At 31.5% G+C, this 19,660-nt stretch overlaps 1 protein-coding gene across 1 annotated transcript; it reads right to left on the bottom strand.

Annotated features, from left to right (window-relative positions):
- Positions 1-6,358: 6,358 nt before the first annotated feature.
- LOC111712469 (keratin-associated protein 19-2) lies at positions 6,359-11,347 on the bottom strand. Its single transcript, XM_023487080.1, has 3 exons — positions 11,311-11,347; positions 8,180-8,475; positions 6,359-6,889 (listed from the first exon to the last, which is right to left on the bottom strand). Exons 2-3 carry the CDS (start codon positions 8,466-8,468, stop codon positions 6,732-6,734), a joined length of 447 nt encoding a protein of 148 aa, XP_023342848.1. The 5' UTR covers positions 8,469-8,475; positions 11,311-11,347; the 3' UTR covers positions 6,359-6,731.
- Positions 11,348-19,660: the final 8,313 nt, after the last annotated feature.

Below are 19,660 nucleotides of genomic sequence, written 5' to 3'. Positions count from 1 at the left end.
CCCCCCCCCCCTGTCTTCTCTTCTCCTCTCTATTATTTACTACTATTAATATACAATATATCTAATTAAAGACCCAAGCTATTTGTCTCCAATTAAATTATTTATTATTATGTTTGTTGTACAGGGTTACGTACAACGGAGTCTAGATTTTAGAAACGATTGTACGGAATTTATACTGCATAGACGTTTTCTTTTATTTATGATTCCATGCAACTATAAAATTCTTTCTTTCTGCGCTAAATCATTGCAAGTAATTATACTTGGAAACCCATAAATTAAAAAAAAAATCCGCAAAGGTAATGATTGCTGTACATAGAGGAATTGGCGGATTGACGAGAATATGGAAAATAGAACGCCTTAAAAATATATCGATATCATTAAAATCCATTGATATTATCCGAGTGAAAAAGAACTTATTTAATTCATCAAAATTCACTAACATTCATTAAATGCATTGAATTTCATTCAAACCAGGACTTAATTACAATTCATTGAATTTATAAGAATTCATTAAAATCTGATGAAATTCATTAAATATTCTTGTTAAAACAAATTCGAAATATAAGGAAGACGATTTTTCCGACTCAAATGCCGACGTTAATTCTCTAAATGTGTGTGTACACAGGAAGCAAGCACACCACATGTGTCAAATCCCCGCTCACCTTAGCTCCCGCTCCACCCGGCAGTCAGCCACATACACTCAAGACATCCACAACTCCACCCTGGCTCCTTTGTGATGATGATTCAGATACAGAACTAAGTGCAGAAGACACTGCTTACACCTAGCTTCCGCGCTCCACAATGTTCCAGAGATCCGGGCGGATATCAGACGTCCTTCCATTATCCTGTATACAGGATAAGTCCGCAATCTCTCTCCCTGAGACTAAGCCTGATTGTAAGTAAGCCTGCCAAATCCTGCCGTCAAGATTGATGATCTGCACCACCATCATGAAGCTCTACAAACTCTTTCCAACCGATATTCGTCTATAGTTTCTTTATTAATTTCTATACCAGCCAATTTAAGCCCCACTCGGGAAAATATTTCATAACCTTTTGTTTTTTTATAAATAAAGATTAGAAATACCGTTAGATCTCTTTTATTTTATCATATTGACTTTTAAAGTCAACAATTCTGTATTTCATTAAAAACTAATTGCATAGATAAAGCTTTCGACTGATTAATTATCATTTTCCTTTTTGATTTATTATTGTTTGAAAATTAATGTGCTTTTGAACTCACCATTTTTGGTAATAAATGAATTTTAAAATAAGATTAGTTTTAAAAGGAGGAGATTTGAATTAAAAGACATCATTTCGGTATGAAAAGCGTAAAATCTAAAATCAGTAATGTTTGAAACCTCAAAACCTCATTTAAAAAAAATAAAACAAAAAACATTCTTTTAATTTACTACTTGATCATCTATGCTTTTGTTTATCCGTCTGTTTTTTTGTCTGTTTGTGTCCAACTAACGTCAAAACGGCTGAACCGATCGGGCCCAAATTTTGTGTGGGACCTCACATGACTCCAGGGAAGGTTTATAAAACATCAAGATTGGGCAAAAAATTGCTAGAAAATAGTCGGAATTTATTTTTTTGAAAATGAGCCAATTGGAAAAGAAAAATCTGGCAAAATTTTACCGTGATTTAAAATGGCCGACCTTCCAAAGCTAAAATTATTTACAGACCTTAAAAGCCTAGAATCTAATATTAGAATTATTAATATGTATATATCTAATTATAAGATTACAGATACAGATATCTCACATATAATTAGATAAATTGAATATTAATTAATTTGAGGAAAATTAAACAAAAATTGATCTAAATGTTGTCAACGGTTCACATGGAATTTAACCTGCGTTAAATTATACCATTTGTCTTTAATTACAGTAAATGAATGTATTCAGGGAATTGTAAAGAAACTGCCGTAAACTATATATGTACTGCAATTTCTGGGAGGATTGAAAACAAAGCTTAGAAACTGCAGTACATTATTTTATTTGAGTTCCTGTTATATCTATATATCTTTACATCTAACTATGTATCTATCTATATGTCTATCTATCTATCTATCTATCTATCTATCTATCTATCTATCTATCTGTCTATCTATCTATATATCTATCTTTCTTTCTATCTATCTATCTATCTATCTATCTATCTATCTATCTATCTATCCATCTAGATCTATCAACACATATAGCCAGTAGCAAGGATAAACCCAAATACATGGTTGGATAGACAGATACATCAACTAGTCAATTTATATACAATATACGCTGATTAAGATGTCAAAACAGGATTTTCGAAATTCATAAATCAGAAAATGTAACAAAAATTCTTCTATAAACCAAGAAAGTATCGATGAAATCAACGTTGAATCGAAATTATTTCTCTAGCATTATTATTTTTATTATTTTATAAAAATTACCTATTTATCCAAATATCTTTTCACCACCTATTTCTATCCATGAGACATGATTTATGATAATTTGTTCTCGTGCTTGATATTTTATGTATATATAGATATTTCTATATTTATCTATCTATCTATCTATAGAAATCTCTAGATATATCTATCAATCTACAGAAATCTCTATATGTATCTATCTATCTATCTATAGAAATCTCTAGATCTATCTATCAGCGTTACATCTCTAGGTCTATCATCTTTCCATCTATCTTACTATAGAAATCTCTAGATGTATCTATACATCTATCTATAGAAATCTCTAGATGCATATTATCTCTAGACATAACTATCTATTTATCAGAGTACATCTCTCGGTCAAACATAAACCTTGAGAAACAACGCAACCGTTAAATAATCAAGACAGGGAGATTCCAAATCCATGGTTGAGTTAAAGTCGTCCTCAATTTACGCAGCACTTAAAATATATCTTAAACTTATTTACAAGTGTTTGTAAAAACCTTATTTTAAATTCTGAATTTCTGAAATCCCTGATTCCTGAGAAAGATAAAAAATTGTATATATGTATATATATATATATTTATAAATGCAGAAAATATACATATTCAAGGTTTTTTACACTTAGCCAGGGGCACTAAGCGTGCCCATGATTTCCTAGATATTCAAATATTTATTATTTATGCAATACAACATATAATTAATGATATTTCACTCCTCTTCAACGTAAATATACAATTTGAATGTATTTTCATTTCAAAATGTTAAAATCTTAAAATCGGCCTATTAGTCTTTCAATCGTACACTGTCATGTTTGTGGGACACCCTGTAGCTGACCAAATAACTATACTAATCATGACTAAGCAATTAATTAACAAGTATACTCATGTATTTTCTTAATTGTCAACGTATATCCTTAAGATATTATGAAAATTAATTACTCTGTTTTTTTTACTTTAACGCCAAAAAAGATTTTTTAACGAGTTTATTTTTCATAACAATTTTAGCCTTTGGAAGGTTTTTCAAAAATGTTCTTGTTGACAAAGATCTTTAGTTCTTTAAAAATGTTCAATTAAATATTTGTTCAAATATGTACTTTCCAATTCTTATATGTTTATTTTTAAACTTTAAGTTTTCAAGTCTTTTATAGGTATTTTAATGAGAATCTTCTCTTTCCAATTAAAAATTTTTGTTTGTTATTTAATTTTACCAGCGCTTGGTAGTAAATTACGATTTTTAGATAATTTCCCTTTAAAAACTTTAAAAAGTGAACTAATTCAACTTAGAATCTTGTAGTCCTACTGTAGTCCTACTGTAGTCCTTCTGTAGTCCTACTGTAGTCCTACTGTAGTCCTACTGTAGTCCTACTGTAGTCCTACTGTAGTCCTAATGTAGTCCTACTGTAGTCCTACTGTAGTCCTACTGACCCAATTTAAAGGAACTGATTCTTTGCTAATCCCTATATCTTAGCAAGCCGATGGTGTAAACCTTTTATATTAAAGACTTTAATCATTTGATCCATCAGAATTCATAGTTTGAAACATTAAAGGTCTACGACATTTTGTTGGAAAGATATAGGGATTAGAAAATCAGAGTTTGTGGCAAAGACTCAATTCCTTTAATGCAAATCGTTATGATCGGACAAACAAACAAACAAACAGAGTTTTTAACTTCACATTTTTACTAAAAAAAGAATTATTCTAGATACGCGTAGACATCAATACAGCTGCAAAGTAACCGGTTAAATATGTATGTACTATGTAGCTGCTTAGAATACTATTAAAATATTTAAACAAATATGAAGTAAACGTTAGTTTGAATGTTAACACTTTTGAAATGTACTTTGAGCTTTTGGGAATTGCTCATTAAAGGGCCTGCACGCGCATGCATGATGGATCACTTGAAATTACACTTACAGTCCCTTTAAAAAGTCACGAAGTAAAAATTGTATAAATGATTGTTCCTAAACCCCCTTTTTGAATATTGTGCACACTCCCTTAGGACAAAAATCAAAAGATCTGACATCTGGTTGATCAATGACGTTATAGAAAAGCTGCGGAAGGATGCGTTAATGAAGAACTAGAGAATGACAGGAGAAAATAAACGTTCACGGCTCTTTAAAAGGATTATAGTGACCATTCATCGATTTAAGAATCCAACCTTTTTCTGATTTATAATGTAGGAGGTTTGGCTATTTTACTGGCTTGGAAACTGAAATTCTGAAATAGTTCCCCTTTGTTTTTGAAGCAGAAATGCACAAGTAACCCGCATTAAAAATAATTTATTTTCAACGAGAAGATTATGGATTTCTCCTGCATTTTTGAACAATCAAAGCTTTGATGGGTACTGTTGCCAATCAGACATCTGACTCTATAAAAATATTAAATTATGTCTACGGTCTCATAAAGATAGCAGAATTGGCAATTATATCAATCAGAAGAAAAAATGTAACATAAATCAAATCCACACACTATCAAACATATTTTCATATAGGCGAATCCTTGATATATATGTAATGTAATGAGTAAAAATCAATGTTGTCTATTTGTGCATAATTTTGCATATTTTTCTCTTTTCTTTAGGAAACCTGTATTTTCAAAAATTTATTTAAACAAATTTATACTACACCATTTAGATATGTATTTATATCTTAAAATCTTTATAATAATAATATGAAATAAACCATACTCTGGACAGATTCTTGTATATGGCCCTAAGTTGTAGGACCCCCCCAAATATTTGAACAGGAGAACTATTGATTATATCTGTTGTTAAAAAACAATTAAACATCTGGACTCCTTCTTGACCTTCTTAGCTTTGTTTAGCTCGATGATGGGCTTCTTGTCATCCCTTGGACAAGCAAAACTAAATATCATATTTTAGATCAATAATATACCTTGTGGACTTTCTAGTTCTGAAGTCTTACATGTAGTCAATATAGTTCAATAGCCCTACATGTAGTCCTATAGTCTTATTGCCTTACATGTAGTCAATATAGTTCAATAGCCCTACATGAAGTCCTATAGTCTTATTGCCTTACATGTAGTCAATATAGTTCAATAGCCCTACATGTAGTCCTATAGTCCTATTGCCCTTCATGTAGTCCTATAGTCCTATAGCCCTACATGTAGTCATATAGTCCTGTGGCCCTACATGTAGTTGTATAGTCCTATAGCCCTACATGTAGTTCTATAGTCCTATAGCCCTACATGTAGTCAATATAGTTCAATAGCCCTACATGTAGTCATATAGTCCTATTGCCCTACATGTAGTCCTATAGTCCTATAGCCCTACATGTAGTCATATAGTCCTATGGCCCTACATGTAGTTCTATAGTCCTATGGCCCAACATGTAGTTCTATAGTCCTATGGCCCTACATGGAGTCAATAGTCAATTATTTGCATTTTTGAAATCTTAACAGTTCTAGGGTTATATTTTGATAACATTTATGGCAGATTTACAATAAAATTTTTTGCAGATTTTTATATTGCTCATTTAATTTTAATAAGATTTTATGAAAAATGAAAAATGGAAAAGAAGATGGGCGCGAAGCGCTCTAAACGCCTAGATTAGTCCTATAGTCCTGTAGTTCTTCAGTCCAGTAGTTCATAGCTCCTGTAGTCATGTAGTCCTTCATTACTTAGTAGTCCTGTAGTCCTTCATTACTCAGTAGTCTTGTAGTCTTTCATTACTCAGTATTTCTGTAGTCCTTCATTACTCAGTAGTCATGTAGTTCTTCATTACTCACTAATCATATAGTTCTTCATTGCTCAGCAGTCATGTAGCCCTTCATTACTCAATAGCCTTTTAGTCCTTCGTTACTCACTAGTCATATAGTTCTTCATTACTCAGTAGTTCTGTAGTCCTATAGTCCTCTAGTTCTTCATTACTCAGTAGTCCTATAGCTATATAAAAAAACAAAATTATAGAATTATAAATAAGTATTTATTAAATAAAATGATTGTCTACGAAGTATATTGCACATTTCCCTTGTTTTTGGTACAAGGACTAAATTGAATAGTACAGTAAGAGAAGAGTGTATCAGTACATCATATTCCCAATACATCACTGTACACTGTTCAGCGTACATGGTACACAGAATACTCAATGAATGCCCGAAAAGATAAATAAAAGCGTATTAAAGAAAGATTTAAAATATAATCCACTGGTAAAAAAAGGCGTAATTAGGCATTTGTGAGGGGGAGGTGGTAACCAGCTCCTCTTCGGCCAGTTTGTGAATGGGGGGTGCAGCCAGTGCCCCCTTCTAGTTACGCCTTTAACTGGTGAACTATTATTTAGTATTTAGTGATGGTAGAAGTTAGCGTAGAACCCAAAAGGACCGAAAGGACCGTCGTGATGGCTGAAGGGACCAACCAGATCGTGCCCGTATGCTGCTCCATGGTGGTAAGAGTTTAGATGGGGGCCGAACCCCACCCCTCCGTATCCATGGTGCCCGTATCCTAGGGTTAAACATTGTTAGTATATTCTGGGGTTAAACATTTAAAAAAAAACACAATTTTAAAAAACAATCAAAATTTTAACAAAAAGGAGCTGAGTTTTTTCCCCCAAATTAAATTCTATTTAATTCCTCTAACATTGTTTAAAATATTTAAGGTCTACAACATTGTTGGGTTGGAAAGATATGGAGATTAGAAAATCAAAGTTTTTAGCAAAGACTTCATTTCTTTCAATAGACAATTTTTACATGCATTAAATAAAGTAGGAGGAGAGGGGCTGTAAATGGATAAGTAGGGGGGATTAAAAGTGCAGAAGGGAACCAGGGGGTGGGGTGGGAAGCTTCATCTAAATGTGATGAGGTTGGCGGGGAGGGGAGGGGGGGGTCAACAGTGTAAGACTAAGCCTGATTGTAAGTAAGCCTGCCAAATCCTGCCGTCAAGATTGATGATCTGCACCACCATCATGAAGCTCTACAAACTCTTTCCAACCGATATTCGTCTATAGTTTCTTTATTAATTTCTATACCAGCCAATTTAAGCCCCACTCGGGAAAATATTTCATAACCTTTTGTTTTTTTATAAATAAAGATTAGAAATACCGTTAGATCTCTTTTATTTTATCATATTGACTTTTAAAGTCAACAATTCTTCCCCCTATTAGCTAAATCCTATAACGCCCCTACTCTTATTATCTAAACTTCTTAATTTTGAATTAAAATTAAGGATTTACCTCGACAAAGTAAAAAGTGAACATTACAAAGGTTTTTCTTTGCATCAAGTCATCTTTTTTCTACACTTCAAACTTATTCACTTATTTTAAAAGACTTATTTGAAAAAGATTACTTATTTTTGACTGTGTTTTCAGAATGTTAAGGTGTTAAAGCTATTTAATTTTATTACCTTACTATATTTATTAACGGAAAAAGAACTAATAGCTTTTTAAATACACATTTATATCTGTAATAGCATGAACGGTAGAAAACAATAATGTGTTTTTGCGTTTTCATTCTCATACTAAACAAGTAGTTTTAGTTTTAGAGCAGTATTAACAAGAATTAATACAGACATGAGCAACAATTATAAACTGAAGGGGTTGGAGAACTTTTACATTTTTATTATTAAAAAATATATATTTATACGGTTCACAAACGACCATAAAATAAACGACTCAGGGTCCAACGACATATGAGCAAATTGGCAATTTATGGACCAAGCGCTGAGGCTATGACAGGCAAGTTGGCTGAGCGCCGACGGGTTTAAATCCAAAATTTTATATTTAAAAAAAAATCTTACCATGAGCATGATGGTCTACATAACCGCCGTGCCCGTACCCGTGTCCGTAGCCTCCATATCCTCCATAGCCGTCATCTACGGTGTGGTGACCGTAGCTGTGTTCGTACCCACCGACATGACCGCCGTATGGTGCCGCCTGGTAGCCGTACGCCCGACCGTACGCATAGTGGAGGCTTGAATCGCTGGGGGCGAGGTCATCCTCTGGTTTTGGGTCAGCTAGGGGGAGGCCGAGGACCGAGGTTAATGTTATGGTGCAGAGTGCTAGGGGGAGAATTGGGAACCGGGTCATGGCTGGCCTGGACAAAAAAATGTATAGTTTTTTTTTCGAAAAAAATCTGAAAATTCTAAATCTAAACATAAAATATTAATTGTCTAAATGTCTGATAAATTAAGGTTATTTTTCAGATAAAGGATATATTTAATTTAGGACCCAGTCCCTTAACAGCTGTTCATATAAATAAAACTAATCATGATTAAGCAATTAACATTTATGTCTACTTGCACGTCTTCACTGTAAATTTAAATAGCATCAAAATGTCAAATTCCTATATATTTGCAACCTGATGGTGGTAACCTTTGATATTACTAACTTAAACTTTTTAATCTAAAAAATTGTTTGAAATATCTAAGGTCTACGACATTGGGATACAAATGGATTATAAAATTATAAAAGTTTGCGACAAAGACTCAATTCAAGAAAAATTTTAGAGTGCAATTTTATGAAAATGATCTTTCAATAACAGGTTTTGGTCTTCTTAAAGGGACTGTCAACACAATTTCAAGTGAACCTTTATTTAAAAGAGTCACAAGATTTTAGCATCTTTAAATTATATAGTCACATATAATAACATTTTATCTAAGCTCAATATTATTTTGTTGGCTTTCAATAAAATGAATTTTTGCATGTTCTAAAAATATTGAAATGTGGAAGCAAGACTGCATGAAAACCAATTTAACTGGCTGTAACTGCGGTTAACCAACTACAATTAAAAAGCAGTGATACACAAACTGTACTATTAATTATTCTTATGTCGGTAATTCATAATTATGGAGATTATATTAAAAAATTTGCAAACATTTATGTTTTATGGTGTATTGTATTAAGGTTTTTTACTAAATATCAGGAACTTTATTATTATTTCTTGGTTAGACTTATTTCAACATAAGACGCACTTCTGACGCATTTATGATATGAAGCAATTATGAAGATGCAATAATAATGAAGACAAGGGTACACATTGGGGACGAACACTAAGGACGCATAAAAGGACGCAAATTTTGAATGTTCATTTGGGACTCACATTGGGAATGTACACTCACTTTGGGAATGTACATTGGGGACGCAAACTAAGGACGCACATTGGAAATGTACACTGAGGACGCATACTAAGGACGCACTTTGGGAATGAAAATGGGGGATGCAAACTAAGGACGCACATTGGTAATGTACTTTGGGGACGCACACTAAGGACGCATAAAAGGACGCACATTGTGAATGTACATTGGGGACGCAAATTGGGAAAGTACACTAAGGACGCATACTAAGGGCGCACTTTGGGAATGAAAATGGGGGATGCAAACAAGGACGCTCATTGTGCAATAAGGACAATCATTGAGGATCACATTGGCGACGCACAGCCAGGACGCATTTTAGAGACACACTATTTGATCGCTATTTTTTTTTAAGTTCAAACACATTAAAATCCAAATTTTTCGTATCTTTTAACGTATGGCAATAGTAAAGAAAAGTCAAGAAAGGGTTGAGAAAGATGGGTGCAATTGGCGAACTGAATTGTTGCCAGCTTTTTACTTTACTTTTTTACAGTCAAGTGTCCAAACTTCCGGTCCCTAATCTAGTTCGAAGTATACTTAACCTTGTGTTTCCTTTAATAGGTCTGGTTTATTATATCCCCCGTAAAATAGGCAAATTAAGGGGTTTAAACGAACTAAAGAGACCTTCATTATGTGCAGTTAACAACACTACTCTTGAAACTTTAATGTGATCAATAATGCGAACGATATCTTCGTTTTCTTGGCTTTAAAAGTGTTTCTGAAGTAAGAAATGCGCAAGTTGGTTTTTAGAGAAACCACAAATAAAATTGAACAGAAACAGCTATATTTTAACAAAATTGAACAAAAACAGCTATATTTTAATAAAATTGAACAGAAACAGCTATATTTTAATAAAATTGAACATAAACAGCTATATTTTAATAAAATTGAACAGAAACAGCTATATTTTAATAAAATTGAACAAAAACAGCTATATTTTAATAAAATTGAACAGAAACAGCTATATTTTAATAAAATTGAACAGAAACAGCTATATTTTACATATTTTATGTTTTAAGTCTAGAATGTTTGTCACATGAACGTACGTCCTTTCAAAAGTACGCTATTAAATGTGCCCCCCCCCCCCTCCTGGGATGCTCAGGGGGGCAGATGACTACTGCCCCCGGCCCCCCCCCCTGTACACTCGCCTGTGTCCTATCTCTTTTGTTAAAATATTTTTACTATTTGTAATTGTATATTTATCTATTATTGAATATTTGTCTAGTCCAAACACAAACCATCAAATTATTCAGAAATAATCTTAAACATGATGTCTTGAGGGGAACGTATTTCCCAGTCGCCTTCTGGTTAAAGTGTGACAATAAGGATTCACAACTGTACCCTTCAGACTTTATTCAGTGATAAAAACATATAGTTAGTGGAAGGTTGAACCGAACCAGATTAGAAATAAACGATGGAGACAACTTTTTCAGTAAATATATTTCGACATTTCTTTGATGTCCTCATCAGTACTATAGGTTGGGGAGACACTGGTCAATAGACATATTTTTCGGTGTTTAAAAACTGAATGATTCATCGAAGAGTTTAAAAGAAATAAATACATTTGGGGGGGGGGGGGTTGAAGAGATAATTTCTTCTTTTTTTTAAAAGAAAAAATTCCGAACATTTTTTTAAACTTCTTTAAACTTCTTACGACATTGGATTGCAAAGATATATGAATAAAAAAATCAAAGTTTCTGCACAAATAATAATAATAAAAAAATAATGATTTAACAGTCGTCTTCCTATTCTACAATTTTATGAGTTTCACTATATATCTCTGTGTGAATATTGTATACCTTTATATACGCCTGTCCTTGTGTATACGCTTGGACTGGAGATATCAACTCACGGAGCTCTTTATATAGATTCACACGCGCCTATACCCCTCCCTCCCCACATATACTACCTTATCTATTCTCTAACGATGCTTTAACATTCACCCCGTAAAATCCCACTTTACACCCAATTATTATTCAAGCCAAAGAAAATGAGCGAAAGAAACTGAACACTGAATCTATTTTAGCAAATTTAAAACTTGACGATTTGATCATTTTTATAATGTAAAATCAGAAAAGTCTAAAACACCAGATTGCAAAGATATATGTATTAGAAAATAAAAGTTTGAGCTAAGTAATCAATAAAATTTTGTCAAAATTTCTCAAATAAAGGTTGGAAAGTAAATGTATTTACTGAACTGATATGTCCTGAAACTACATAGTAAATTGTGATACTGTTTATTTACTGAACTGATATGTCCTGAAACTACATAGTAAATTGTGATACTGTTTATTTACTGAACTGATATGTCCTGAAACTACATAGTAAATTGGGATAATGTTTATTTACTGAACTGATATGTCCTGAAACTACATAATTAATTGTGATACTGTTTATTTACTGAACTGATATGTCCTGAAACTACATAGTAAATTGTGATACTGTATATTTACTGAACTGATATGTCCTGAAACTACATAATTAATTGTGATACTGTTTATTTACTGAACTGATATGTCCTGAAACTACATAATTAATAGTGATACTGTTTATTTACTGAACTGATATGTCCTGAAACTACATAACTAATTGTGATATGTTTATTTACTGAACTGATATGTTCTGAAACTACATAATTAATAGTGATACTGTTTATTTACTGAACTGATATGTTCTGAAACTACATAGTAAATTGTGATACTGTTTATTTACTGAACTGATATGTCCTGAAACTACATAGTAAATTGTGATACTGTCTATTTACTGAACTGATATGTCCTGAAACTACATAATTAATTGTGATACTGTTTATTTACTGAACTGATATGTTCTGAAACTACATAATTAATTGTGATACGCGTTATTCACTGAACTGATATGTCCTAAAACTACATTGTAAATTGTGGTACTGTTTATTTACTGAACTGATATGTCCTGAAACTACATAATTAATTGTGATATGTTTATTTACTGAACTGATATGTTCTGAAACTACATAATGAATTATGATACTGTTTATGAATTATGATACTGTTTATTTACTGAACTGATATGTCCTAAAACTACATAGTAAATTGTGGTACTGTTTATTTACTGAACTGATATGTCCTAAAACTACAAAATGAATTATGATAATGTTTATTTACTGAACTGATATGTCCTGAAACTACATAATGAATTGTGATACTGTTTATTTACTGAACTGATATGTCCTGAAACTACATAGTAAATTGTGATACTGTGTATTTACTGAACTGATATGTTCTGAAACTACATAGTAAATTGTGATACGTTTTATTTACTGAACTGATATGTCCAGAAACTACAAAGTAAATTGTGATACGTTTTATTTACTGAACTGATATGTCCTGAAACTACATAGTAAATTGTGATACTTTTTATTTACTGAACTGATATGTCCTGAAACTACATAGTAAATTGTGATACGTTTTATTTACTGAACTGATATGTCCTGAAACTACATAGTAAATTGTGATACTGTTTCTTTACTAAACTGATATGTCCTGAAACTACATAGTAAATTGTGATAATGTTTATTTACTGAACTGATATGTCCTGAAATTACATAGTAAATTGTGATACATTTTATTTACTGAACTGATATGTCCTGAAACTACATAGTAAATTGTGATACTGTTAATTTACTGAACTGATATGTCCAGAAACTACATAGTAAATTGTGATACTGTGTATTTACTGAACTGATATGTCCTAAAACTACATAGTAAATTGTGGTACTGTTTATTTACTGAACTGATATGTCCTAAAACTACATAATGAATTATGATAATGTTTATTTACTGAACTGATATGTCCTGAAACTACATAATGAATTGTGATACTGTTTATTTACTGAACTGATATGTCCTGAAACTACATAGTAAATTGTGATACGTTTTATTTACTAACTGATCTGAAACTACATAGTAAATTGTGATACGTTTTATTTACTAACTGATATGTCCTGAAATTACATAGTAAATTGTGATATGTTTTATTTACTGAACTGATATGTCCTGAAACTACATAGTAAATTGTGATACTGTTCATTTACTGAACTGATATGTCCTGAAATTACATAGTAAATTGTGATATGTTTTATTTACTGAGCTGATATGTCCTGAAACTACATAGTACATTGTGATACTGTGTATTTACTGAACTGATATGTCCTGAAACTACATAGTAAATTGTGATACTGTGTATTTACTGAACTGATATGTTCTGAAAATACATAGTAAATTGTGATACTGTGTATTTACTGAACTGATATGTATTGAAACTACATAATTAATTGTGATACGTTTTTTTACTGAACTGATATGTCCTGAAACTGCATAGTAAATTGTGATACGTTTTATTTACTGAACTGATATGTTCTGAAACTACATAGTAACTTGTGATACTGTTTATTTACTGAACTGATATGTCCTAAAACTACATAGTAAATTGTGATACTGTTTATTTACTGAACTGATATGTTCTGAAACTACATAGTAAATTGTGATACTGTTTATTTACTGAACTGATATGTTCTGAAACTGCATAATTAATTGTGATACTGTTTATTTACTGAACTGATATCTCCTGAAACTACATAGTAAATTGTGATACTGTTTATTTACTGAACTGATATATTCTGAAACTGCATAATTAATTGTGATACTGTTTATTTACTGAACTGATATGTCCTGAAACTACATAGTAAATTGTGATACTTTTTATTTACTGAACTGATATGTCCTGAAACTGCATAGTAACTTGTGATACTGTTTATTTACTGAACTGATATGTCCTAAAACTACATAGTAACTTGTGATACTGTTTATTTACTGAACTGATATGTCCTAAAACTACATAGTAAATTGTGATACTGTGTATTTACTGAACTGATATGTTCTGAAACTACATAGTAAATTGTGATACTGTTTATTTACTGAACTGATATGTCCTGAAACTACATAATGAATTATGATACTGTTTATTTACTGAACTGATATGTTCTGAAACTGCATAGTAAATTGTGATACGTTTTATCTACTGAACTGATATGTCCTGAAACTACATAGTAAATTGTGATACTGTTAATTTACTGAACTGATATGTTTTGAATCTGCATAGTAAATTGTGATACTGTTTATTTACTGAACTGATATGTCCTAAAACTACATATACTGTTTATTTACTGAACTGATATGTCCTGAAACTACATAATGAATTGTGATACTGTTTATTTACTGAACTGATATGTCCTAAAACTACATAATGAATTATGATAATGTTTATTTACTGAACTGATATGTTCTGAAACTACATAATAAATTGTGATACTGTTTATTTACTGAACTGATATGTCCTGAAACTACATAATGAATTGTGATACTGTGTATTTACTGAACTGATATGTCCTGAAACTACATAGTAAATTGTGATACTGTCTATTTACTGAACTGATATGTCCTGAAACTACATAATTAATTGTGATACTGTTTATTTACTGAACTGATATGTTCTGAAACTACATAATTAATAGTGATACTGTTTATTTACTGAACTGATATGTTCTGAAACTACATAGTAAATTATGATACTGTTTATTTACTGAACTGATATGTCCTAAAACTACATAGTAACTTGTGGTACTGTTTATTTACTGAACTGATATGTTCTGAAACTGCATAGTAACTTGTGATACTGTTTATATCACTCTGCCATCAAACCTACCTACGTTAATGTTTAATCTACATATTAATATATATATATATATATTAAAAATCCTGACATTTACTGAGAATGTGCCTGACTGTTATGCACCTTAACTGTTGTTTTATTGGAATAAAACGTAAAAAATGTATTTTCTTATTTCTTGTTTATTAGACTTTACATACCGGGTTACCCACAAAGATGAGACTTCAGAAACAATTGTATACGGAATTTATGCATGTCTGTTTTCTTATTTTTAAATTTCATTATTCAAAAAGTTCAGTGGGAAAAATTGACAAAGGAATTGAGTTTTTGGTCACAAACTCTGATTTTCTAATTCCTATACCTTTTCAACCCGTTTTCCTAAACCTTTGATATTTCAAACTATTAATTCTGTTAGATCAAATAGTCTAAGTTTGAAATATCAAAGGTTTACATCAGAAGGTTGCAAAGATATAGGGGTAGGAAAATGCGAGTTTGTGGCAAAAACTCAATTACTTTATTCTTAAGTCAGTATTGACAAAATAATTAATTTTGACCTTAAAACTGACGGCTTTACGGTCAAAAAGGTCAATGTTAACCTCAGGCATCACATTTTCGAACGATGAAGATATGAGTTCACTGAGGGCGTTTTCCCCTTCTTTAAATTTCACTCAAAGGGGTTCATTCATAAAACATTCTGTTTCCTTTTGGCCTTATAATAGTAGCTAGGAAACCCAGCGTTTCCCTGGTTACTCATAGTTACTCCTGCTGTTTACCCGCTCTTGGTCGTAAATTACGATTTTAGCTATTTTTCCCTGTAAAAGCCAACCCACTCTACTTAGAAACTTAAAACCAAGCTAGGAACATTTTCGTGGCTCTCCCGATGGAGTTCCCCAAAGTTTGAGGTAAATCGGTTCAGGGGTTCCTGAGTTATGATCGGAGAACAAACAGACAAACAGACAAACAGAATAAAACAAGCATGTGTTTTAAAATTTTACGGTTTGTGTGCAATGTAAACATAAATTGAATTTTGAGGCTGATTTTTTATGCCAAAAAATAAAAAGAGTAAAAAATAACATCTTTTTTGCCTATTTTACTAATTTACTATTTTACTATTTTACTATTTTACTATTTTACTATTTTACTATTTTACTGTTGTACTATTTTACTATTTTACTATTCTACTCTTTTACTATTTTATTATTTAACTATTTTACTATTTTACTATTTTACTATTTTATTTTTTACTATTTTACTATTTTGGTATTTTACTATTTTACTATTTAACTATTTAACTATTTTACTATTTTACTATTTTACTATTTTACTATTTTACTTTTTTACTGTTTTACTATTTTATTATTTTATTATTTTACTATTTTACTATTTTACTATTTTAATATTTTACTATTTTACTATTTTACTATTTTACTTTTTTACTATTTTACTAATTAAATTGAAAGTGATGAATATTTAGCTGTTATTTTCGCACTTGTTGTTATTACCTAATCTATCAAACTTATAAAAAAGTGGATCAATAAACATATCAGGACTGAAAACCAACTCTTAATTAAAAATATTTAAATATTTAGATGATTTTCGGATTTTAAAAAATGCTGTCATAATTTGCCTTGCTGGGTTAAAACAAAGTTTTTGATTTAAAAATTGAATTGCGGCTAAAAACAATTTATTTCTAGCAGCAGCGAAAAAGTGAAAGAAAGAAGAAAATTACAATACTTCTGAAAACGACGATATCTTCCTCATTGTTAATCTGATGTTAGGTTCAATCTGATAATGGCGTCTATTGTTCTAAAGAAGTTTATAAATAAAAATATTTATTTAATAAAATTCCATGTTATGATAGTAAATAAATGGTATAAAAAGCGGTCGTTAATCGTTTTTAAAAACGATCGTTTTTTGTTAGAGGAAAAAAACGATCGCTTTTAAAACCAATTAACGACCATTTTTTATACGATTGTTTTTTAAAAAACAGAAAATTGTCATAGTTAAATATGTTAACGATCGTTAACGAAAGGGTTGTCGTTTCTAAAAAACAAACTTTTAAAAAAACGATCGTTTTTCGTCTTAGTTTTCAGAACGAAACGATTGTTTAAAAAAAATGAAAACGTTAACGTCCCTACACATGTGAGTAGCTTGATTTGGTTTTAATTACCCAGTTTGACAGATAGATAGATACTGCTATCTAGATGTATATGAGCCCCCTGGAGTGATTAAATGATATGTATATGAGCCCCCTGGATCGAACTCGTGAATATTTCATGTCGGAACTCTTCTAGTTTAACCATTATTCAGGATTTTGAAAATACATTGACATAATCTCTTCATCAAGGGACCCAGGGCGTATTCAAAATTTGTCCAAGGGGGGGCTTAATTTTTTTTTGTCTTTCCAGTTGGGGGTCTCAGCACCCGTTGGGGCCTGAAAACCCCCTGAAATCAATAGATTTCACTGGTCCAGAGGGGGGCTTAGCCTCCATAGCCCCCCCTGAATATGCCCTTGCAAGGAACTTGTCAATGTTTTTAAATGTAAAAAAAAAACATCTATAAAATATGAGAGACCATTTTCTCTTTGTAGATTAAAAAACAAAAAGATTTGGCAGATTAAAAAAAATATTTGCCCATTTTTACCAAAATTCAAAAATATTTAAGTTGAAATTTTTGTAATTTTGAGTATCCATAAACCTTCCCTGGGGTCATGTGGGGTCCCACACAAAATTTGGTCCCAATCAGTTCAGATGTTTTGACGTTTATTGACAGTCAAGCAAAGTATTTTTTATAGATAAAAGTACTTAATGGAAAACGTTTCCGAATATATTCCATTTCATTTTGGAAATCGCAGTATTTAGAGAAATAATAAGGTTTATGGTATTAGTTCACCCCCTACTAGCTGGGGGGGGGGGGTCAAAAGTCAAAGGAAAAGAAATAAAAGCTTTTATAAAATGTAATTGTTTTCATAGAAATTTGCATACAGATGGGTTAGAAGCAATAGAAGGTTTGCTGCGGTAGATATTCTGTTAATCAAATTGTAAGGAACTAGAAAAACAGACCACATTTTGAAATTAAGTTTAAGTGAATTCCTACAATAACCTTATCCATGAAACAATAATATTATGATAAATTTTTTTATAAATATTTTGATTTGACTTGTTTCCCTGCACAGCTCAAAAACCCTGAGGCTGCTCAAAAGATCAAATCTTTTTCTTAAAATTATTCGTAAATACTGAACTGACTTTTGTATTATTAGCTATTTATTTATTAAAAACTAGCTACAGTGTAACAAAAAGTGGGCGAACATGATATTCTGTGAAATTGCAGTACGTTGTACATTGCTAATAATTAAATGTTGTAAACTTGTATAAGAACAAAATGCATTGAAACTGCGTTTCTATGGAATATTTAGTTTGATTAGCTTGAATCATACAACATTATTGAATTACGCGATATAGATATTTATATTACGTGAAATACATTTTTTAGAATCTTGTAAAATATGTAATACGATGGTATTTATCATGTAGGAATTGAATTACTTCAATTCAATACCTGTTAACTTTATAACCTAGGCTATTTGAATTAAGTTATCCAAAGCACAATAGGCTTGAAACAAAGCTTGGGACCTCGATGAATTATACGAGGAGAGATCTTGCCTTGATAATTGGCAAATGAATCAAATATAGCTTTAAAGAAAGCTTAGGACCTTGTTGAATTATACGAGTAGAGATCTTGCCTTGATAATTGGCAAATGAATCAAATATAGCTTTACAGAAAGCTTAGGACCTTGTTGAATTATACAAGTAGAGATCTTGCCTTGATAATTGGCAAATGAATCAAATATATCTTTAAAGAAAGCTTGGGACCTTGTTGAATTATACAAGCAAAGATCTTGAATTGATAACTGGCAAATGAGTTGAATAGAGCTTGAATGATAGCTCGGAACTTCCTTGAATTATATGATTAGAGATGTGGACTGTGTATCCTTTAGAATCAGAGAATTAGTCCTGGTTGATCTTGGTAATTAGTAGACCTGGATAGATATGTCTCTAGCAAATTGTTATGGAGTAGGTATTTGGTACAAAACTGGTGGCAAGGGTGTGAATCGGAGCAAAGAACCCCAAGTAAATAATAGAAGATTCCAAGGAACAATGAAAAAACTAGTTGTTTATAGTGTACTAGAGTGTAAGGAAGGACAGGTATAAATTGTACCCTAAAGAACACAGTGCAGTACCAGACATCAGAAAACATAACATGAAGAATACTAGAAAGTGTTAGGAAACCATCAATGCAAGGAATTGGAAGCCATGAGGCAGAGTACAGAACAAGAACTTCAAATCAAGGGGACGGAAGCCCTGAAGCAGAGAAGGGGACAAGAGTTAATAATGTTAGAAGAGACTAAAAGTGAAAACAATGTTGGAGCAGACTATAAAG

This window comes from Eurytemora carolleeae, unplaced genomic scaffold, assembly GCF_000591075.1.
Source record: "Eurytemora carolleeae unplaced genomic scaffold, Eaff_2.0 scaffold1150, whole genome shotgun sequence".
NCBI lineage: Eukaryota > Metazoa > Arthropoda > Copepoda > Calanoida > Temoridae > Eurytemora > Eurytemora carolleeae.
This window is presented reverse-complemented; position numbering and strand designations above follow the sequence as displayed.

Bases quoted from the DNA above. Each gene is read 5' to 3' on its own strand.
- LOC111712469 (XM_023487080.1), bottom strand. From the start codon at position 8,468: ATGACCCGGTTCCCAATTCTCCCCCTAGCACTCTGCACCATAACATTA. The intron at 6,890-8,179 runs GTAAGATTTTTT...GTTTAACCCTAG, and splicing joins TGTAGACCATCATGCTCATG to GATACGGGCACCATGGATAC.